Below are 24,196 nucleotides of genomic sequence, written 5' to 3' on the forward strand. Positions count from 1 at the left end.
ACCAGCTGAAGAAGCTGAACAGTTCTATGAAAACCTACAAGACCTGTGCTCGCTTCAGCAGCACATATACTAAAATTGGAACGATACAGAGAAGATTAGCATGGCCCCTGTGTAAGGATGACATGCAAATTCTTGAAGTGTTCCATATTTTAAAAGAAACAAAAACACCTACAAGACCTTCTAGAACTAACACCCAAGATGAAGCTGAACCAGCTGAAGAAGCTGAACGGTTTTATGAAAACCTACAAGACCTTCTAGAAATAACACCAAAAAAAGATGTCCTTTTCATTATAGGGGACTGGAATGCAAAAGTAGGAAGTCAAGAAGCACCTGGAGTAACAGGCAAATTTGGCCTTGGAGTACAGAATGAAGCAGGGCAAAGGCTAATAGAGTTTTGCCAAGAGAACGCAATGGTCATAGCAAACACTGGATTCCAACAACACAAGGCTACACATGGACATCACCAGATGGTCAATACCGAAATCAGACTGATTATATTCTTTGCAGCCAAAGATGGAGAAGTTCTATACAGTCAGCAAAAACAAGACTGGGAGCTGACTGTGGTTCTGATCATGAAGTCCTTATTGCAAAATTCAGACTTAAACTGAAGAAAGTAGGGAAAACCACTAGACCATTCAGATATGACCTAAATCAAATCCCTTATGATTATGTAGTGGAAGCGACAAACAGATTCAAGGGATTGGATCTGAAAGAGTGCCTGAAGAACTATGGACGGGGGTTCGTGACATCGTATGGGAGGCAGTGATCAAGACCATCCCCAAGAAAAAGAAACACAAAAAGGCAAAATGGTTGTCTGAGGAGGCCTTACAAATAGCTGAGAAAAGAAGAGAAATGAAAGGCAAAGGAGAAAAGGAAAGATACACCCATCTGATTGCAGAGTTCCAAAGGCTAGCAAGGAGAGATAAGAAAAGCTTCCTCAGTGATCATATGCAAAGAAATAGAGGAAAACAATAGAATGGGAAAGACTAGAGATCTCAAGAAAATTAGAGATACCAAGGGAACATTTCATGCAAAGATGAGCACAATAAAGGACAGAAATGGTAGGGACCTAACAGAAGCAGAAGATCTTAAGAAGAGGTGGCAAGAATACACAGAAGAACTATACAAAAAAGATCTTCATGACCCAGATAATCACGAAGGTGTGATCACTCACCTAGAGCCAGACATCCTGGAATATGAAGTCAAGTGGGTCTCAGGAAGCATCATTACGAACATAGCTAGTGAAGGTGATGGAATTCCAGTTGAGCTATTTCAAATCCTAAAAGATGATTCTGTGAAAGTGCTGCACTCAATATGCCAGCAAATATGGAAAACTCAGCAGTGGCCACAGGATTAGAAAAGGTCAGTTTTCATTCTAATTCCAAAGAAAGACAATACCAAAGAATGCTCAAACTACCCCACAACTGCACTCATTTCACACGCTAGCAAAGTAATGCTCAAAATTCTCCAAGCCAGGCTTCAACAGTACATGAACCGTGAAATTCCAGATGTTCAAGCTGGATTTAGAAAAGGCAGAGGAACCAGAGATCAAGTTGCCAACATCCATTGGATCACAGAAAAAGCAAGAGAATTCCAGAAAAACATCTGCTTTATTGACTATGCCAAAGCCTTTGACTGTGTGGGTCACAACAAACTGGAAAATCCTTAAAGAGATGGGAATACCAGACCACCTTACCTGGCTCCTTAGAAATCTGTATGCAGGTCAAGAAGCAACAGTTAGAACTGGACATCGAACAACAGACTGGTTCCAAATCAGGAAAGGAGTATGTCAAGGCTGTATATTGTCACCCTGCTTATTTAACTTAAATGCAGAGTACATCATGAGAAATGCTGGACTGGATGAAGCACAAGCTGGAATAAAGATTGCTGGGAGAAATATCAATAACCTCTGGTATGCAAATGACACCACACTTTTGACAGAAAGCTAAGAAGAACTGAAGAGCCTCTTGATGAAAGAGGAGAGTGAAAAAGTTGGCTTAAAACTCAACATTCAGAAAACTAAGATCATGGCATCTGGTCCCATCACTTCATGGCAAATAAATGGGGAAACAATGGAAACAATGACAGACTTTCTTTTCTTGGGCTCCAAAATCACTCCAGATGGTGATTGCAGCCATGAAATTAAAAGACGCTTGCTCCTTGGAAGAAAAGTTATGACCAATCTAGACAGCATATTAAAAAGCAGAGACATTACTTTACAAACAAAGGTCCATCTAGTCAAAGCTATGGTTTTTCCAATAGTCATGTATGGATGTGAGAGTTGGACTATAAAGAAACCTGAGTGCCGAAGAATTGATGCTTTTAAACTGTGATGTTGGAGAAGACTCTTGAGAGTCCCTTAGAAAGCAAGGAGATTCAACCAGTCCATCCTAAAGGAAATCAGTCCTGAATATTCATTGGATGAATATTCTGATGCTGAAACTTCAATACTTTGGCCACCTGATGGGAAGAACTGACTCACTGGAAAAGACCCTGATGCTGGGTAAGATTGAAGGCAGGAGAAGGGGTCAACAAAAGGTCAGATAGTTGGATGGCATCACCGACTCGGTGGACATGAGTTTGAGTAAGCTCCGGGAGTTGGTGATGGACAGGGATAGTGTACTGCAGTCCATGGGGTCTCAGAGTTGGACACGACTGAGTGACTGAACTGAACTGAGACCCACATCTAGAAATGAGTGTGGATTTAAAATTGAGATCCTGCAAGGGACAAAAGTGCAACCCACTAATAAGACTCCAAGCCCCTATAATCTCAAGCAGCAACCTGCAAACTTCTTAGTCTCAACTTTAAAGAATGTTAAGATCAGTATTTGCTAAAATAACCCATTTTGGTGTATATTAGTCTAATCTGTTTGTCGAGGGGCATGGCAAGTAACCTGAGTACAGTTCAGCTTAGGGAACCTAGGGTTTCACCCCTGCCCCCTGTACCCCTGAAGAGGAAGGCCAGGAGAAGAATACACTTGAAAGCAGCAGCTGGGCGTAGGAGTTTTCAGTTTATTTTTCTTCTTGCTCCCAGAACTGACATTTTCTTTCACCTTTACTACTCCGTCTCATACTGAACAGATGCTAACACCGGGATGAAGATGCAGGCTGTTTTCGATGTGTATGTAGAATGACTGGCAAGTTTATTTCAGAAAACGGGCCATGATTGGTTTACCTGGCTGGTGATTACCAGGCAAATGGCAGGGCACAAGGTTTATGGGCCTGACAAGTTTTTACTGTTTCCTTTTGTTTGTTTGTTTAACAATCATTTTCAATCCAAAGAAATTGTATGAAAACAACGAAATATTTTTAAATGTTAACAATTTAAAAGTTCCTCACAAAGAACAATTGGGCTCAGCACTCAGTTTATGCTGTAACATAGTTTTAAATAAAATTTTAGTTATCAGACCATTATAAATATCAATAATTCAAATATAGGAAAAAGATTTTCCTTAATTATGTTTTTATTTCTCAGTTTATTTTGTTTTTCCTACCAATAATTTCCTTTTTCCATTTAGCCAGTAATCAGTAAATACTTTAAATAAATGAATACCTAGAAGCTTCACTGATAAGTCCATCAGGTTTTTCTTCTGCTAAATGTTCTAATCCATATTTTGAATCCACAATAGTTATGATACCATCAAGATAAATATCAACCCCTAATTCAGCATCAACCCAAAACATAGAAGCTACAGCACCAGAATCTGCTAATCCGGTGGTCTCTAACAATATGTAATCAAATCTCCCTTTCTTCTTCATCAAATTCTCAATAGCTCTAAGGCCATTGTCCTTTATGGAACAGCAGAGGCAACTGTTTCTAAGTTCCAGCCACTCTTGGTAGAGTTCTCCACCTTGGCTGACAGCTAGGGATTTCTCCACTGCACTTCCTTCCCCAAATTCATTTAAAATCACTGCTATTCTTTTACAAAGTTGCTCTGTCAAAATATAGCTAGGAAGTGTTGTCTTCCAAGCACCTAAATACCCAGCGATAATTGTGACTGGAATCTTAGCACCGGGGCCTCCTCCTCCTCCACCTCTCTCTGCTTCGCCTCAGTGGGGACCAATTCTCTTCCACCTGCTCCTCTTCCTCATCTGCAGAGTCAATAGCACAAAACATCTTGCAAACAGCACAGCTCACCTCTCTACTGTTTCCTTCTAAAACTCTAAAAACGGCAATAAGTGTTTAGGCAGACAACAAAACATGGCATCCCAGATGAGGCGGGGATGTGGGCTCCTGTGATGTGACTCTGTCCTGCAAGAGCCCCTCAGAATCCCCAACACTCCACCCTCCAGTCACAGGCCAGCGGTGGTGATCCCACTTCCGTTTGTGTTAGTTTTCACATCACCTGATCCTCACTAGAATAAAGAAAGATAAAGTGTGTATATCACTGTTTTATAGATAAGAAAACCGAGGCTCTAAGAGAAGTTAAGCCTGTTTGTAACTGGAGCCGTAACAAGAATCCAGGTCTTCTGGGCCCTGACCCAGGCTGAGAGATTACTTAGGGCTCAGTTTTCTGAATAGCTTAGAGCTCCACTTCACAGTGCCTCCTTAAGAGATTAAATCAGATTCCAACACACACAGACACACACCCCTGCATTTTAAATGCTTGTGAAATAATGACTAGGATAAAACACGTAAGATTTTACTTTCGTTTTAATTGACATTTTGCTCAGAAGCACGGAACAGTGAACATGTCAGCGGCTCAGTGCTAGGGTTACACACAAAATTGTTAAGTCAGTTACAGTATCCCACTTCAGTTATTTCACATTTAGTTCAGGTTGTTTAAAAAAAAAAAATCAGTGCTGTGCTAGATGGAGCACAAAACAAGATAAGCATTTTAATTTAGTAACACAGATAAGCCTAGCACCCTTAAAATAAATACTGTTAAGAATGAAAGTATCACTTCCACGGGGGGGATGTTCCAGTTCACCAACAGTGCAAATGAATAGCAGCATTTTCAAAGTGGAAATTAAATTGTGTAGACACACACCTACTCGCCCCTTGGCCTTGACAGTGAACAAGCACATCTGCTGCGCCCCTGCACCCTCCCCACCCAGGGCAGAAAAGAGCGCCTGCTGAGAGTCAGAAAAGCTGCCCTGACTTCCAGGCCACAGGCTGGGAAGGCTTAAGTGCAGGACAAGGAAGTCAGCGAGTTTGAGATGGGCCAACTGCTATGCGCCCAGCCACCCCCAGAGCCTCCCAGCCCAAGGGTGCCCGTGGTCACAGGCCTACCTGGTGACCCCGACTTCAATGGAGGCATCTGAGCACAGAACTCCATGCAGCAAGAGGAATGAGGTGGGGGGGGGTACCGCCTACGTTCCCCACAGCGGACACTGCTTTGCGAACAGGGCATCAAGGCCAACTCAGGATAATTAATAACATTTGTCATTCTTATCCCATTCTGACCAAATGATTCTTAAGTAGGGAATGTCTACAGGTCAAGTCTCCCTTCTCGTAACAGTTTCAAACATCAGCGACTTTTCCTATCCAGGGTGGTTTTTTCACCACTTGCAAAGTTACGTTTTCTTTCTCCTGAGCACTCCATCTTTACGCTGAACCCTGGAGCTTCAGGTCTTACTTTTAACAAGCAGAGCCAGATACAAGAAGAAACATTGAGAAGCGGACTCAGTGGCCCAATGCTTGCCTTCCAGTGTCAGGATAAGACAATGGCTAGATATTTTTTCTAAAGTGTTCAGAATTTACCAACTGTCCAGACCAAAGATCACTTCCAAGCAGTAAAGTTCCGATTCCAGCTTCTCCACTGACCCTCGTGCAGTACAACTTATTCCGTTACCAGATGCTCATGGAAGGACTTGCTCAGCTGTCACCGGCGCCTAATGGGCTTGTAGACGCAGAATGCCATGAGGATCACGGTCACCAGCAGGATGCTGAAGATGGTTCCCATCAACACTGCAAAAGGAAAACAGGTTACCACCCAAGGGCAGCTCAAGTTCTCCAAGTTGTCCACTGACAGCGATGTGCCCAATGCCACTCAGGACCAGGCACCGTGCCAGGTGTGGGAGAACCAGCCACAACAGAGCTGGTGCTGTCTCCGTGCATATGGGGAGAGAATGTAGCTTTAAGTGCTGCGAGGAAAATGGGAATGTGAGGGTGATGGGGGAGGGCTGGTGGAGGAAGCCGGTGAGGAGGGAACACACAAGCTGGGGCCTTAATGGAAGAGGTGTGAAGATCTGCAGGATTGGCAAATGAAAGCCCCTTAGGCCAGAACAAGCCAGAAAGCCAAGGAACAGGAAGGAGGCCAAAGTGGCTGGGAGAAAGGAGTGAAGGAAGAAAGGTTGGAAATGAAGCCAGGGAGGAAGCGTGGAGCCAGCTCACGCAGGGCCTTGTAGACCAGGAAGCTTAAAGAGAGGATTATGCCAAAGAGGGACATGATCTGATTTAGTTAGAAAAAAGATCCCTCTGACTGCTGCATGGAGAACCATCCCATTATAGGGGGACAAGAACAGAAGCAGGGAGCTCAACTATGTTTTTAAAGCCATTCATAAAGATTGGAGATTCAATAAGAATAACATGTTTCAGTCTCTTGGGGCGTCTTGACAAGCAAGGGCTTTCTGGTCAAAGAAGCAATGAAACAACTTCATAAATCTATTATGTTTCTGAGAGTGAATTTCACATCACAAATTTCTAAGTTGCTTAGGTGAGAAATAGAACCTACTGTTGTTACCCTCCCAGTGCAAGATTAGATATAAGGATGCAGGATTTAACCTAACTAGCAACCTGCCAGAAGTGATGTGTAGCCCTCTTTGTGTGTCTATCCCAGAAACCTTGGGGGGAGCTCAAAATGAAGTTACCTTAACAAGTAAATGTATGTGTATGTGTTGTTAAGTAACCTGGGTTCTACCTGGGACCTAACCATGCTTGTTCTCCAGACTGGTTACTGTTCCTCTGAAAAAATCAACAAGATTTAACTGAAGTTTTATTTAAATGAGTAATTTGAGGGTATCTTATCTACCCCACCCACACACTCACTGAACCGAGTTATTATTTAAAAACTGGCCATATAGAGAGATCACCTTTCACTGGAGAGGGAGGGAGGAGGATGAAGAAGGTGACAAAGACAGTGGGTCAAAACTGCAAGAGGCCAGAGGGAAGTTTAAGGGTCTCTGTTAAACAAAACCTATCTCAAAACAGCCCTCATTACCTAAACACCTGCCCTCTTTTCAAAGTTCTGAATTCCATGAGTTTCTAAGGCTCTGTCTATAATTGAACCTAAAGTTGTCTTATTCCATTTAAACCAATTCCCCACTCTCCCCACCCCCGACCCCGTTTTTGGAAAGGTTCTAAACAAAACCAAACCTCCCAGCAGGAACGCAGGGGACTAGAATTGGAGAATGTTAAGTCTTCTTTAAAAAAAAGAAAAAAGAAGAGCTTAAACCCCAAGTTGTCAGGTACACAATAATCTGTTGGGATAGCTAACCTTTTGGGCCTGGATAAACCTGCCACTCTTCATTTCCCAGGACCTGGGAGAACTTTAATACCGCTTGGTGGTGGCATTGTTTAGTCACTAAGCTGTGTCTGACTCTTCTGTACCACCATGGACTGTAGCCCGCCAGGTTCACCTTTCCATGGTATTTCCCAGGGAAGAATACTGGGGAGGGTTGGCATTTCCATCCCAAGGGGATCTTCCCGACCCAGGGATCGAACCCACGTCTCTTGCATTGGCAGGTGGATTCTTTACCACTGAGCCACCTGGGAAGCCCTTAAGGCTACTTAGGGCCTTCTTTATGGTCACTTCCCCTTTTCTACCCTGTAACATGGGGCAAATGAAACCCATCTCACAAGAGTGAGTCTCCCGAGGCCTAAAGATGACTGTCATTTAAACAGCGACTTTCAAGTGAAATGTTTTTGCACTGTTTTGGAACTATTCTAATACTGCTCTTTGTTTGTTTGTTTTTTAGCTTGAGTTAACACTGTCACATGGAATCTATTGTTTTAAATATAATATTAAAAGTGGCCAACATATTCTAAAAGAATTCTAAAATCTTAGCCTTGGAAGGCTCTCAAAGGACATCTGGTCCATTTCCACTGAATGTGAATGTTTTTTCTACAATATTCCTGACAGTTCCAACTCTTATTTGGAATACTTCTGTGTGTGTGTTTGTCAACCAACCAAAACACTAGAAAATTTAAAAGTACCTCCGCATCATGACTTTTTTTTTTACTGTCAATTGTATCAATTTGTCTTACTCAAATAAATCGCATTTTAGATCTCAAACCTTTTTTCATATTTTATATGCAAAGCACTTAACACAGTGCCAGACAGATAATAAGCACATGATAAATGAAAGCCGTTATTATCACCAAAACAAGCAACACGGCAGAGCGGTCAAGAACACATGGTTTGGGGTTTAGACTGTCTGGGTTCCCATCTACACTTACAGGCTATGTGACTTGACAGAAGTTACACAATCTCTCTGTTTCCTCTTCTGTAAAAACAGAGATAAAAATTCCCACTGCATAGAACTGTCCAGGGGAGTATTTCTCAAACAATCTGTGGTAAAGGAACAGTTTCTGTAGCTTGTCTGTCCCAGTGCCACTACCTAGCCCTACTGTGCATGACTGACTAACTAGCAGCTCCCATGACCTAGAAAGCATTCCCATTTAGAGACCTAGAAGTGGTTTTGTGTTGCTTGATGTTGCAACAATGTCACACTGCTAAATTTCTAAATAATCTCAAGTGCTCTAAGACATCTCTGCAGATAATAAACAGTCGGCAGACTTCACAGGGCTCTGCCACCGCACCTTTGATAGTACTGTTCTACAGAACAGCTGTGGATTCTCAACCATGGGGATTTTGCCTTCAGTGAACATCTGACAAGTGTCAGGAGACATTTTGATTCTCTGAACTGGGAGTGGGGTGTCCTCCTGGCATCTAGTTGGTAAAGGCTGGGGATGCTGCTAAATATCTCAGACTGCTCAGAGTGTGTGCTCAAAATAGTATGTCCATGACCCCCATTGCCCTTGCCCCTCAAACAGAATCGTCTGGTCCAACAAGTCAGCAGCACCCAGGATGAGAAATCCTGTTCTAAAGTATTAAGCAAGATGTATGGAAACCATGGAGCAAGTACAAAATACTTGAGTACAAAGTAAGTTGTTGATACATGACAATGGACTCATGGAGAGTCAAGGTAATCCAGAAACAGTACCACGTGGCAGCGTTGGAGATATACAGACCTACCAATGAAGTTCAGCGCAAAAGACTTTTTAAAGTTTGCCAAGCTTTGAGCTCCAGGGCCCCTTCCAAAGCCATGTACTCTTATATGTATATATGTGAGTGTGCATATTGATGACATCCTCCCAAAAGGATGTTTCAAGCCCCAGAAAACTAAGGTTCTCCTACTGGCCGCCACCACTTCCTTTATTTATAAAATTTATAAATATTTTTGGAACTCGAGCCCTTTGCAGTGGAAGGACAGAGTTTCAACCACTGGACTGCCAGGGAAGTCCATCCACCTAGCTGGCTGTGTAACCCTGGGCAAAGAGCTTCACCTCTTTGAATGTCACTTTCCTTATCTTACAGAGCGCTGAAAAACCGTAGCTTTCTCGTTAAGTTACTGTGAGGCTCAAATAAAATCATATATATAACGTGCCTAATACAACACAGTACATAGGAAATGCTCGACTAATGTCAATTATCATTATGACTGTGACTACTAGTCCCGTTAGAAAAGCAGAAGGGGTGGGGTATATTATGCGCCGTATTGCCTAGCTCGAGCCCAACAAGTCACAGAGGAGGGGACCCAGAGTGTGGCCAGGGCATTCATGCAACCCGCACCTATCAAGCCCACAGTGGACCAAACCTTCCGCTGAGCCCCAGGCCTTCGGAGACGGCTTGCACCAGCACCCGCTGCCCTCACACTGCCCCCACGTCCAAACCGCGCGTGCCAGGCTCCGGCTGCCCGGAGCGACGAAAGCGCAGACCCGACCGCCGGCCCGCGGCTACTCACCCAGGTTCTGCTCACGCAGCACTGCATACGGCCGGCTCCGCTCTGGAGGCTCCACGGGGGTCGGGGCCTCCGCCTGTCCCAGCAGGAGGCTGCACAGTCCAACGCAAAGCCACTGCCACACTGAACGCAGCATCTTCCCTGACAGTAGGTGGAAGGCTAGCCACTTCCGCCGGAAGCCCCGTCCCGTCTCCTCCCGCGTACCACCTTCTACTGTACCGGGAGAGCGTGGTTGCCAGGGTAACTGTACGTCCCCCGCCAGAGTTCAGCCCTCAGTACGGTTCCTCGGGGATCCACGTTCCTCCAAGATCAACGTTTCCACCCGGCCCAATTTTCAGGGGAATCGCCGTTCCGTCCAGGCAATGTCCACTTCCAACACAGTTCCGTCCTGACCAACGTTCCCCCTTCCTTTGAGTTCCAGGTTGGCCCCCTTGCATAGAGGTTTCTTAGGTCCATTTAGGACCTCTGGAAGGTGTTTTACGAATCCATGTATTTTCCTACTAAATCTTCACCACAGGCCTAAAAAAGAAAAGACACTATTCCTATTTTACAAATGCCACCTTCTCAGGGAGTTTTTACCTGGACACGGTTTTCTAAAATGCTAACCTTCCCACTGCTTCTGTATATATTCTCCCTACTCTTTAACCTCTCTCATCCCCTCATAACCCCTTCCCGTTTACCCTATACATTTAATCTACATTTTGTTATTTTGACTAAAAAAGTGCACAATGTTACAGTTGTGAGTTAAGTTTTATTTGGGGGCAAAGTAAGGACTACAGCTCAGGAGACAGCCTCTTAGATAACTCTGAAGAACCACTCTGAAGTGGTAGGGGGCAAGTCGGTGTAAATGTGATTGTTAGTCCAAGTTCGTGTGCCCAAGGGCACAGTGAGGCCAAACAAACCAAAACGTCAGAGTTTGGAGCAGAGAAAGGTTTACTGCAGGGCTATTTAAGGAGACATATATCTTATACCCCCAAAAGCCCCTCCCTACCCCCAAGGGGTTCAGTAAAGCATTTTTAAAAGCCAGCTGGAGGTGGAGGCGGGGAGAGGGGACGTCTCAGGGTCTGTGATCAGCTCATGCACAGTTCTCTGATTGGCTGATAGTGAGGGAACAGGGGTAGTGTTACAGGGGTTAACTTTATCAGTCCTTAGTCTCCAGGAGGCATGGGGCTATGTGCTCATGGTCATCAAGAAGTTAACGTTTTCCATTTGGTGGGGGGTTTTCACATCCGCCAAACAAATGTGTGCAATTCCATAAGTGTGCATCAAATACTATTATCTAAGTACTTTGAGTTCAGTTCAGTCGCTCAGTCGTGTCCGACTCTTTGCGACCCCATGAACCTCAGCACGCCATCACCAACTCCTGGAGTTTACCCAAACTCATGTCCAATGAGTCGGTGATGCCATCCAATCATCTGATCCTCTGTCATCCCCTTCTCCTCCTGCCTTCAGTCTTTCCCTACATCAGGGTCTTTTCAAATGGGTCAGCTCTTCTCTTCAGGTGGCCAAAATATTGGAGTTTCAGCTTCAACATCAGTCCTTCCAATGAACACCCAGGACTGATTTCCTTTAGGATGGACTGGTTGGACTCTCAGGAGTCTTCTCCAACACCACAGTTCAAAGGCATCAATTCTTCAGTGCTCAGCTTTCTTTATAGTCCAACTCTCACATCCATACTTGACTATTGGAAAAACCATAGCCTTGACTAGACAGACCTTTGTTGACAAAGTAATGTCTCTGTTTTTTAATATGCTGTCTAGATTGGTCATAACTTTCCTTCCAAGGAGTAAGCGTCTTCTAATTTCATGACTGCAGTCACCATCTGCAGTGATTTTGGAGCCCAAAAAAATAGTCAGCCACTGTTTCCACTGTTTTCCCATCTATTTGCCATGAAGTGATGGGACTGGATGCCTGATCTTAGTTTTCTGAATGTTGAGCTTTAAGCCAATTTTTTCACTCTCCTCTTTCACTTTCATCAAGAGGCTCTTCAGTTCTTCTTCACTTTCTGCCATAAGGGTGGTGTCATCTGCATATCTGAGGTTACTGATATTTCTCCCTGCAATCTTGATTCCAGCTTGTGCTTCCTCCAGCCCAGCATTTCTCATGATGTACTCTGCATATTAGTTAAAAAAGAAGGATGACAATATACAGTCTTGATGTACTCCTTTTCTTATTTGGAACCAGTCTGTTGTTCGATGTCCAGTTCTAACTGTTGCTTCTTGACCTGCATACAGGTTTATCAAGAGGCAGGTCAGGTGGTCTGGTATTCCCATCTCTTTCAGAATTTTCCACAGTTTATTGTGATCCACACAGTCAAAGCCTTAGGAGCTAAAGCAGAGGATATGGGGAAGGCCTGTCCTGGGAAGGCCCCACAGAGTCCAGCTCAGTTATAAGACTTTAAGAAAGAGGGATCCGTGTGGTCAGGCACACATTTTGGCAGAGGTTTACTACTAGTCAGAAGGAGCTGGTGTCTCTATTAATGATTTTAGTGCTTTTCTAGATTTAAGAAGGTTCAAGGATTTGGGGCTCATAAAATATCCTAAGAAATACTTAACTATCTGAAGTTTTTCCAGAGCACAAAGTGCCTCATTCCTGATCTCTGCCCTGAACTCCTTTCAGGGTGTGTTGAAAGTCACTGACTGCAGTGGCTCATGAATTCATCCATGTAAACACAGAAGGCAAGTGACAATTTTTAGTTGGCTTTGAGTACCTGCCACCCTCCTAGGATGTAAGGTCTGTAAGGGGCAGAGATTTGTCATTGCTCACTGTTGTCCCAGAGTCTGGAAGGGTAGCACATTATGTTCTAGGAATGTTGGCTGAATAAATGAGGAAGCAGCTTAGTTAAGTGTTTGGCCCAGTGCTGCACAGAGTAAATGGCAGAACTACACCTTGACTCAGGTATAGTTCGGAATCTTTTACTATTTGCTGAGAAGATGAAACTGAGAAATGGAATATTTCCTGCCATATCAGTAAACAAGGATGTCACAGTCATGAGTGACTGCAGCCCTCCAGCGTGAATTCATGAGCCCTAAGGGCACTGGGGGAGGGAGAAGAATATCTGAGATCTGACAGCTATTGGGCTGCAGCCACTCCCCATGGTGAACCTCCAGGGAGCCAGAGGTTCTGTGAAAAACACAGAATACTGGCCCAGGATAGCTGACATGCATATGAAAGGAATGATTTCAGTGATCCCAGACTCTTCCATCTTTCCATACATAGAAAAACACAGAATAACTTAACTTGGGATATCTAGTTTTCTTTAATTAATAATAATCCCCTGATGTTCGGACTACCTGCCCTTTGTTGTAAAACTTCTATATAACCTGACTCCTTCCCTCACCTCCTCAGAGCAGTTCTCTCAGGGTTACTTGAGATGCTGTCTCCAGGACTTCAAGTCCTAAAAATTCCTTCTGAAGAAACATAGCTTTCAACTTTTAGGTGTGGATATTTTTTTTTCAGTTGACAAAACCAACACAGAAGAAAGGAGGTTTGCGACGACTGCAGAGATGGAAATGAAGTCGGATGACATTAGCATCTAGCTCCAAACACCTAGGCTAGACTTTGCAGTCACTTAAGCTGATAAATTTCTTTCTTTTTCAAAACATTTTTATTTTCTGGTTACACCATGGAATCTTAGTTCCATGACCAGGGATCAAACGCACATGGAAACACCCTTTGGAAACACAATCTTAATCCCTGGACTACCAAGGAGGTCTTCCTTCCTTTAATTCTTTTCTTTAGTTTATTTGTTGAGTCAGGTGGTTGTGATTTTCACCCCAAAGGATCCCTACGTGGTAGACCTGCAGAAACCTGAGTTGAATAAGAAATATCCAACTATTTTTAGCAAAGGGTCTGTCTGTCTCAATTGTTGACCTGTCCTTTCAGCTGAAGTAGGACCCAGCCAGCTTTACTCTCACCTCCACCCTCTCCTGTCCTTAATTCATTTCTTCACATGTTGACCTGAAACAGGAAATCCACACATGACCTTCACATTCTTTTAGACCATTTTTTTTTCTTACTTGGGCACTTGGGATTACATTTTCAAAAAGCCCCAGCAGAAGTCGAGTGTCAAGGGACTTTCCTGGTGGTCCAATAGTTAAGATTCTGTGCTCCCAATGTAGGGGACCCAGGTGCAATCCCTGGCCAGGAAACTAAGATCCCACATGCCACTCAATGAGGTTAAAAAAAACATGGAGTGCCAGATAATGATAAGAGACTGGCTTCCAAGAAAGTTATATATTATATTTAAAGTACAGTTGCAAATGTATATTTTCACCTACATTTACTGCAGGGAAGCAGCTGTCTTCTGTACCATCTGCCCCTTTTTGTTGTTAATCAAGTTTGCATTTTTCATTTTTCTCAAACAGAAACATGTTTATGCTCCTGTGTCCTGGGACAGGGTGAAATTTAGCTTCATCCACATTCTAATTTAAAACCATCAACTTGGCAAATTTTACTCTCCATCAGTTTGAGTACATCTACTTTAAGCACTTTGAAAATCACCTCTTTTTTTTTGTTTGTTTGATGACGCTAGTCACAATTCTACTTCACAGAACAATGTCCCTTTTGGGGTGAGGGTGGTCTGTATAAAAGAACCTTCTCTTTTGCATAAGTGATCTTTAAAAGTTTGTTGTTAAGACTCAGGAACTAACTCCTACAACTAGTAAACCATTTGGAACCTTGGTTCCAAACACTTTCTAAGCACTTACTTTCAATCAACAGGATACAAACCTTCTCCTCTCCCCCTACCTCCAGTACACCACTAGTCTATGTTCCGTGTCTACAGACTTGCCTAATCTGGGCATTTCATGTAAGTGGACTCATACAATATGTTTTTATTTTTATCTTTGGACTAACTTCTCTCCCTTAGATACATAAAGGAGACATGCTTATGTTCACCTGGAGGCCTGTTCAAAATCATTCATTGCAGAATCGTTCTGAGTAACCGCCGAGGGAAATGACATGGGTTATAGTACATAAAACACAGAGGAGGTAAACTAATTGTGCTTATTCATACCATGTTATATACTGAGCCAGCAATTCAAAATAAACTCTTGCTTCTCATAACAACCTCAATGAATTCAAATACTATTCAGACATAATATTCAGCCAAACACAAAGGAGTTCAGACTTGTGTTTCCATTTATTTGATATCAAAAGCAGAGAAATCTAAAATACGGTGATCATAGTCAGAATGTTGGGTTCCTACTGGGGGGTTACTGACTGGAAAATGGTAAAAACCATCCTGTCTATGTCTTTCAGAAGTTCTGTATATTGATTTGGATGTTGGCCATACACACGTTGGGGCTTCCATGATAGCTCAGTTGGTAAAGAATCCGTCTGCAATGCAGGAGACCCTGGTTCAATTCCTGGGTCAGGAAGATCCACTGGAGAAGAGATAGGCTACTCACTCCAATATTCTTGGGCTTCCTTTGTGGCTCAGCTGGTAAAGAATCCACCTGCCATTCGGGAGACCTGGGTTCAACCCCTAGGTTGGGAAGATTCTCTAGAGAAAGGAGAGGCTACCACTCCAGTGTTCTAGCCTAGGGAACTCCATGGACTATAAAGTCCATGGGATCACAAAGAATCAGACGCGACTGAGATGTTCACTTTCACTTTTCATATACACATTTATATATACAAGAGACCATCAAGTTGTATACTTAATATCTATGTACTCTATAATATGTAAAGCAGTCATCAGATGAAAAACAAATACCAAAAATATTTTTCTCACAAAGCGAACTTCTGGCCCTGGTGTTTCCCCCTTGAATCCTTACAAGTATTTAAGACAGAAATAATGCCAATCTTCAACACATTCCTCAAGAGAACAGATTTAGGGGGACCACACCCACCCTGTTTTTATCAGTTTTGATAACAACTTCACAATAGACATTATAGGAAAAGGGCAATCACAGGCCAAACTCTTCTGGATGGTGATGCCAAAACCCAATGCAAATCATTGGCAGTCTGGATTCAGAGTTTGGGCTGTTTGTTTTTCACTTTTTGGCTGCTGAATCTGGCCTCACCATGGATCGAAACATTGCCCTCTGAAACTGGGAGTGCAGAGTTTTAACCAGTGGATGGCCAGGGAAGTCCCATAGATTCAGAGATTTTTAAAAAGAAAGTGGGATTTGGTGGCAGGATTTCCATCAGGATCACTGGCTGTTTGGAGGATGCCTTGGAGAGTGGTGGTGCAGCGGTAAAGAATCCACCTGCCAATGCAGGACACACAGGAGACACCAGTTTGATCTCTGGGTCAGGAAGATCCCCTGGAGAAGGAAATGCAAACCCACACCAGTATTCTTGCCTGGAGAGTCCCATGGACAGAGGAGACTGGTAGGCTACAGTCCATGGGGTTGCAGAGTCGGGTACGACTGAGCATGCATGCTTACGCTTACTTACTTGATGATTGGAGAGAAGGGACAAAGCCATTGGGGTTAGTGAAATAAACATTTGGTGACAGAAGTTAGAAGGGCCTGGGTCATCCTCAGGGATAGTCCCGGGGTGGAGTTTCTAGGGTGGGCCTCTGGAGAGGTCCCTCTCGGAGGAGGAGACGGGAGTCTGCCCTCTGCTTCTACAGGGTCTGGGGATGGAGGAGAAACCTGCAGGGCCTGGATCCTGGTGAGCCTTCAGAGCCAGTGCAGGCCAGGGCCCTTCCTCAGTCCCTCCCCAGCCCAGGCTGCCCAGACAGCGGCTCACCTCAGTAGTCAGTGAGAGGCTTCCCTGGCGGCTCAGTAGCAAATAATCCACCTGTCAATGCAGGAGACAGGGGTTCGATCCCTGATCTGGGAGGACCCCACGTGCCTTGGAGCAACTAAGCCCATTCACCACAAGTACTGGGCCTGTGCTCTAGAGCCCACATGTCACAACTACTGAAGCCAGCCTGCCCTAGAGCCTGTGTTCCACAAGAAGAGAAGCCACTGCAATGAGGAGCCCCCTCACCACAACTAGAGGGTACCCCTGCTCTCCACAACCAGAGAAAAGCCCATGCAGCAAGGGAGACCCAGCATGGCCAGAAATAAGTGAGTAAATTAAAAAAAATTTTTTTAAGTCAGTAAGACATTGAGGGTCACAGACTTAATTCATTAAATTCCCAGTGTATTTCTGCCCTAATTTTTAAGATTTCTTTCCTTCTGCTAACCCTGGGGTTCTTCATTTCTTCCTTCTCTAATTGTTTTAGGTGTAGAGTTAGGTTATTTATTTGGCTTTTTTCTTGTTTCTTGATGTGTGCCTGTAATGCTATGAACCTTCCCCTTAGCACTGCTTTTACAGTGTCCCATAGGTTTTGGGTTGTTGTGTTTTCATTTTCATTTATTTCTATACATACTTTGATTTCTTTTTTGATTTCTTCTATGATTTGTTGGTTATTCAGAAGCGTGTTATTTAGCCTCCATATGTTGGAATTTTTAACAATTTTTTTCCTGTAATTGAGATCTAATCTTACTGCACTGTGGTCAGAAAAGATGACTGGAATGATTTCAATTTTTTTGAATTTTCCAAGACCAGATTTATGGCCCAGGATGTGATCTATTCTGGAGAAGGTTCCGTGTGCACTTGAGAAAAAGGTGAAGTTGATTGTTTTGGGGTGAAATGTCCTATAGATATCAATTAGGTCTAGCTGGTCCATTGTATCATTTAAGGTTTGTGTTTCCTTGTTGATTTTCTGTTTAGTTGATCTATCCATGGTTGTGAGTGGGGTATTAAAGTCTCCCACTATTATTGTGTTACTATTAATTTCCTCTTTCATACTCGTTAGTGTTTGCCGTACATATTGCGGTGCTCCTATGTTGGGTGCATATATATTTATAATTGTTATATCTTCTTCTTGGATTGATCCTTTGATCATTATGTAGTGACCTTCTTTGTCTCTTTTCACATCCTTTATTTGAAAGTCTATTTTATCTGATATGAGTATTGCGACTCCTGCTTTCTTTTGGTCTCCGTTTGCGTGAAATATTTTTTTCCAGCCCTTCACTTTGAGTCTGTATGTGTCCCTTGTTTTGAGGTGGGTCTCTTGTAGACAGCATATATAGGGGTCTTGTTTTTGTATCCATTCAGCCAATCTTTGTCTTTTGGTTGGGGCATTCAACCCATTTACATTTAAGGTAATTATTGATAGGTGTGGTCCCGTTGTCATTTACTTTGTTGTTTTGGGTTCACGTTTATACAACCTTTCTGCATTTCCTGTCTAGAGAAGATCCTTTAGCATTTGTTGAAGAGCTGGTTTGGTGGTGCTGAATTCTCTCAGCTTTTGCTTGTCTGTAAAGCTTTTGAATTCTCCTTCATATCTGAATGAGATCCTTGCTGGGTACAGTAATCTAGGTTGTAGGTTATTCTCTTTCATTACTTTCAGTATGTCCTGCCATTCCCTTCTGGCCTGGAGGGTTTCTATTGATAGATCAGCTGTTATCCTTATAGGAATCCCTTTGTGTGTTATTTGTTGTTTCTCCCTTGCTGCTTTTAGTATTTGTTCTTTGTGTTTGATCTTTGTTAATTTGATTAATATGTGTCTTGGGGTGTTTCGCCTTGGGTTTATCCTGTTTGGGACTCTCTGGGTTTCTTGGACTTGGGTGGCTATTTCCTTCCCCAGCCTAGATGGCTACTTTCCCAGTTAAATTTGTATGAACTCCTTGCTCATCCAAGGCTGGTCCGTTGAAGGGAAGTTAAATCTTGGCAGAGCCATCATGTGACAGTTGGTTTGGAATGTCCTAAGTTCTGAGCCAGCTTAGGGGTCAAACAGACCGCTGGTCACGCAGGGTGGTCACCTGGTCATCAGGAAGGCTCAGCGTGAGACAGCTGACGGTGTGAAGATGCTGGGGGAGGATGAACACCTGGTTATACTTCCCCTGGTCCTTCCGAGGGGCTTCCTTTGGAGAAATCTATCATGTTTGGGGTCAAGGATTAAATCCGAGAGGTTGGGGGCTGGGTCAGGGTTTGAGCCATTCTTTTGGCTCAAAACCTCCTCCGGGGTATCAGCTCTCTCCCCACAGAAACCCTGGGGCAGGATATTTTGAAAAAGAGGGGGAGAGGAGCCCTTGGTTCACAAATAAGGCATCACTGGGAAGTCTTAGAGATTCAGTTATCTCCATCCTCAAGGAACCAACTACATTCCTGTCTCAGTTCCATCATGCATCATGTGACTCTGGACGAGGCACTTAAAATCTCTAAATTTCAGTTCTGTGAACTAGCAAGCCACACCAGTACGCTTGCCTGGGAAATCCCATAGACAGAAAGAACTGGGGGGCTACAGCCCATGGAGTCACAAAGAGTCGGACACAACTTAACGACTAAATAACACCACCACCACGTGGGCTACAGCCCCTGCACTGTCCCCGCCACAAGGCTGACATGGGGAGTCAAGGGAAACATTTAGATATATTCCCCATGAGCCTCAAAAGCACCCTTCCCATGTACAGGGTGAAAAGTAAGCATCCACCCTTCCCTGTCCTATAGCCATCCAAGTCCTCTCTCTGGAGGCAAGCCTACCCAGTTTCTAGCTTTTTCTTCTGGACATTTATTGACCAAGCACTTAAAGAGGACTTCTGAAGTACTCTTTCTTAATCTTTCCTTGTATTTAACCATTTTAAGTCTCATTCCATGATCCTATAGGCTCTATGTAAGAACAGTGCAGAGAACCACGGGGAGAGGTCAGTCCATCATCTTCCTAGGTTCATGCTGCTTCTAGAGGGATTTGAACCAGTGCCCATGCTCTCAGTTTATATTTTCCTGCCTTGCTATATTGCCACATCTAAATAAAGGTATCTGGTGGACTTCCATGGCGGTCCAGTGCTTAAGACTCTGTGCTTTCAATGTAGGGGCGTGGGTTCAATCCCTGGTCAGGGGACTAAGATCCCACATGCCACATGGTGAGGACAAAAGAAAAAATTAAAGGTATTTACCCACATAATCTCTCCCTTGAGTGTTATAAGTGCACCCCAAACTGAAAGATCTTCTTAAAGCCCAACTTTGATTCAGGAGGCTCTGCTAGGCAGCTGGTCAGATAAGGGGATCAAAGGTTTAAACTGTGAATAAGTTATCACTGACTTTCCTGTGCTCTTCTGCCAGCAAGATGTCAACAGCTCTCTTTGTTATGAATGCATTTCCTAGGATCTGGTCTGATGGAGACAAAAAGGAAACTTGATCCTCAGTTAAGAAGATATGCAACTCACTCCCAGCAGTGGGTCAGAAAAGTGGGCATCCTGCCACACCCCAAGGTGCACCCTACAAACCAGTCAATTGAAGGTACTTTGGAAATTCAGTCTTTAAATAGACTGCAGAATAATGATAGAAGTTTATTTAGTATACTGTGTATAAGAGAAAACTATAAAAATATTAAGCCATATTCTTTTTTTTCATGTATGAAAATTTAAATTTGCCAAGTTATTTGTGCCATGACCAGAAAAGTAAAGATGTATTTACAACTCAGATTTGTTTACATGTAATAGTCAACAATGTCAACAATAGTCAAAATATTAATGTTTGAATATTAGCTGATGGCTGAATATTAGCAGAAGTAGGTCTCTTCGTGAAACAGTGCAGTCGAGTTTATTTTTTTTTTAATTAATGGATGTTAGTATTTAGGACAGGTATTTGGGGGGAGGAGTTGTTTTGTTTTTCATTTGACTGTGCCAGCTCTTAGTTGCAGCATGTGGGATCTAGTTCCCTGACCAGGGATCGAACCTGGACCCCCTGCATTGGGAGCACAGAGTCTTATCCACTGGACCACCAGGGAAGTCCAGTAGTGGTTAAATAGTAGGATATCAGTATTTTCAAAACTTCTATAATTGATTATATTTATGATGAAATATTAGTCAAATGATTATTTTGTCTAGAATTCAATCCAGTCCCTCAGTAAAAGTGTGCTTGCAATCACCTGCAAAATTCTAAACAACAGATATCAATGTGGTAGCAGCCTATGTGAATTCATGGAGGCTGGGGTGGTTTTGGCAGATGTTAAAAGTAGAGCAGTGGGCACTTACCTAGGAGTCCAGAGGTTGAGACTTCGCCTTCCAGTGCAGGAGGCGTGAGTTCTATCCCTGCTCTAGGAGCTAAGAGCCCACATGCCTAGCAGCCAAATAAAAACAAAACGAAAAACAAAAGCAATATTGTAACAAATTTTCAAACAGACTTTAAAAGCAGTCCACATCAAAAAAATAAAAATAGCAATTTAGCTGGACTTCAAAATGGGCAGGATGAGTGATGGAACTCGGTCATTGAATCATAACATGGAGTTTAGTACCATTTGTAGATTGAACATCTCACAATGATATAGGTTGCCTTCAGCTGAAAGCCAAGGGCTCTGTCTCACTTCTTTTCTGCTCCTCTCCTTTGCCTTCCCTTGTCCACCAAGGCAGTTGGCCCGGCAGCAGCTGAGTCATGCTTGTTTCACCCACCACATCCATGCAGCCTATCTCCTTGCCCAAGGCAGCAAAACCTCCCCAAGTAATTCCTGAGCAACACCACCAATGACTGACAGTCACTCTGTGTCCCCCCCACCCCCGCCTGCCAGACTCCCCTGAGGACCCTTTGGAGGAGCTCCCTCATGACAGAGCAGAGGAAGAAACCCTATCTAATGCCAAGGTAAGGTCGCTTGTCTTTGTCTGAGATGGATATGTTGCTTTGTGCGTTTATTTCGTGTTCAATTGAACTCACCCGTGAAAATCTGACAGTGAAGATTATTGATGGTTTACACAGTTTCTGTGATGGGGAGAATGCCCCTCACAGATCTCTTAGCAACTGACACCTGATTCAAAGAGGTATTCAAGGGACTTCCCTGGTAGTCCTGTGGTTACGAATCTGCCTTTCAATGCAGGGGCTGCAGGTTCAATCCCTGATTGGGGAACTAAGATCCTACACGCCGCAGAGCATCTAAGCCTGTGTGCTACAACTAGAGTCCAGCGCACTGCGACAGAAGATCCTGAGAGCTGCAACTAAGACCTGATGCAGTCAAATACGTATCAATAAGATCAAAGAAAAAGAGGGCATTCAAAAATGGCAGCATTTCTGCAGCGCAGCTCACGGCACACTGCCTTACTCAGCTAGCATGCTGTGGCCAAAACACACACGTTGTAGAAGAAGGTAGCGGTGCTCCTTTCTGATCTTTAGTTAAGATCTTTCTCTTTAACTGTTGTAGCGCTAAAGTGTACTTACGTTACTAGGACTAAAGTCTGGATCATTTATATTTTCCTATAAGAGGCAGACTGCTTTCACCCTTTTAAAAAAGCTTCATTTATATTAAATTGATAACCATATTACCTTAATTGGAACCTTAGCCTTGAAATTGTGAACTCCTGGAAGTGTTATTAATCAAGTTTGCTACCAAGTTAAACCTAAAAAATTATGGTAGTTGCAATCAAAGGATTAATGAATAATAAACATTTCCGTCTTCCTGAAAAAAAAAAAAAGGCAGCATCTGTCCTGCTGTAGCAAGCATTTCCAACAGGAGGCATTTGTCCTCCTTGGACAAGACTTTTGTGATTGCCAACCAAAAGGACTTTAGGAACACGTCCTCTAGGAAAAGCCAGTCGGTGCCTTTTGGTGTGAGTAAGTTTGGCCCCTTTTGCTTTTGGGTGCCCTTGAGTCAACTGCTGTTTCCCATTTGGTTTTCTAGATTCACCAAGAGAACAAAAGATGTGTGTAGGTGAGGAAAGAAAATTCAAACTCCTAAAAAAAGAAACCTTATCTTACCCTCATGGTATCTTCTTTTCTATTTGTATCTGCAGGTGGTCTCAAGAACCAATGAAAAGGGTATGTGTTTTAAAATTACTCACTCAATGAGGAAAAGGAAGGTGGGGCTTTCTTGTTGGTCTTAGGTCTGGAAAGTTACCCTGTTTCCAGTTTCCTGCTGGGGATGAGGACTGGGGGCATGGGGTAAGGACCGAATCCCCAAGTAAAGAACTATGGCCTAGGTCTGCACCCCCTGGGAATAGCTGTGTTCTCTTGAGGGCGTGTGGGTCTGTGTACACGGGGCTTTAGAAGTGTGTGTGTGGGGAGGATCTGTGTGAAGTAATTGTGAATGTGTGGGCAATGTGTACAGTTAAAAATACAAGTTTCCCGGGACTTCCCTGGTAATCCAGTGGCTAAGACTGCGTGCTCCCAATGCAGTGAACCCAGGTTTGATCCCTGGTATGCCGCAACTAAGACCCAGAGCAGCCAAATAAATAAATTTTTAAAAAATACGTTTCCCCCCTAGATACGTCCCACTTACACATCACAATTGCCAGAGTCACATTTCCCCAAAATTGCCATCAGCCCTGAATACTTTATGTACATTATCTCGTTCAACCCTCCCCACTGTGCCTGGGCAATGACCCACTATCCCCACTTCTCAGAGAGAGAAACAGGCGCAGAGATGACTGACCCATGCTCAGGAGCTCCTATGTGAAGAGCTAACCCACTGACTTTCACTTATCACTCAACCATGGGGTCATCCGTCTTCGGGCAAGATGGTCTGCGCATCGGTGCCTGCAGAGGCCGCAGACACTGCCCATTATCAGAAGGGGCCTCGGTGGCCCCAGAACCCAGGGCAGCTATGAAAGTGAAAGTAGAGTCACTCAGTCTGACTCTTTGCGAGCTTACCCCATGAACTGTAGCCTGCCAGGTTCCTCTGTCCACAGAATTCTTCAGGCAAGAATACTGGAGTGTTTTGCCATTCCCTTCTCCAGGGATCTTGCCAACCCAGGGATCGAACGAACCCAGGTCTCCCACACTGTGGGCAGATTCTTTACCGTCTTAGCCACCAGGGAAGCCGGGGCAGCTATAGGTGCATTTAAGCTGACTCTGGCACTGACGTGAGCGCGAATGCCCATCAGAAGCCACATGTTCCTGGTCAGTCCACAGAGCCCGAGACTCCGTGTCGACAATGCAGGTTAATATCTACCAGTGCTAGGGTCGCTCCTCAGCCTCTGGCCCCAACCATATAAAAATCAGGGAGGAAAAAAAAAAAAGATCAGGGAGAGAGCTTCCCTGGTGACTTAGTGGTAAAGAATCCACCTGTCACTGCAGGGGACACGGGTTCCATCCCTGATCTGGGAAGGTCCCACATGCCATGGGGCAACTAAACCTGTTCTCCACAACGACTTAACCTGAGGTCTAGAGCCCTCAAGCCGCAACTGCTGAGTCTGTGTGCCTACAGTCTGTGTTCTGCAACAAGAGAAGCCACTGCAATGAGAAGCCTTCACACCAAAATTAGAGAATAGCCCCTGCTCGCCACAACTAGAGAGAAAGC

At 43.8% G+C, this 24,196-nt stretch overlaps 1 protein-coding gene, 2 non-coding genes and 1 pseudogene across 3 annotated transcripts; 1 reads left to right on the top strand and 3 right to left on the bottom strand.

The window, feature by feature from the left end:
• The first annotated feature begins 45 nt into the window (after positions 1 to 45).
• Positions 46 to 152, top strand: LOC136146246 (U6 spliceosomal RNA). Its single transcript, XR_010658963.1, has one exon. It is a non-coding gene; the product is annotated as a U6 spliceosomal RNA (small nuclear RNA).
• Positions 153 to 3,537: 3,385 nt separating this feature from the next.
• On the bottom strand, positions 3,538 to 4,117 carry LOC136145458 (zinc-regulated GTPase metalloprotein activator 1B pseudogene; annotated as a pseudogene).
• A 537-nt stretch (positions 4,118 to 4,654) lies between these two features.
• Positions 4,655 to 23,333, bottom strand: C13H12orf76 (chromosome 13 C12orf76 homolog). Its single transcript, XM_065903787.1, has 3 exons — positions 23,330 to 23,333; positions 9,970 to 10,179; positions 4,655 to 5,911 (listed from the first exon to the last, which is right to left on the bottom strand). Exons 1-3 carry the CDS (start codon positions 23,331 to 23,333, stop codon positions 5,826 to 5,828), a joined length of 300 nt encoding a protein of 99 aa, XP_065759859.1. The 3' UTR covers positions 4,655 to 5,825.
• On the bottom strand, positions 20,629 to 20,701 carry TRNAG-CCC (transfer RNA glycine (anticodon CCC)). The gene has a single exon. It is a non-coding gene; the product is annotated as a tRNA-Gly (tRNA).
• Positions 23,334 to 24,196: the final 863 nt, after the last annotated feature.

This window comes from Muntiacus reevesi, chromosome 13 (assembly GCF_963930625.1).
Source record: "Muntiacus reevesi chromosome 13, mMunRee1.1, whole genome shotgun sequence".
NCBI lineage: Eukaryota > Metazoa > Chordata > Mammalia > Artiodactyla > Cervidae > Muntiacus > Muntiacus reevesi.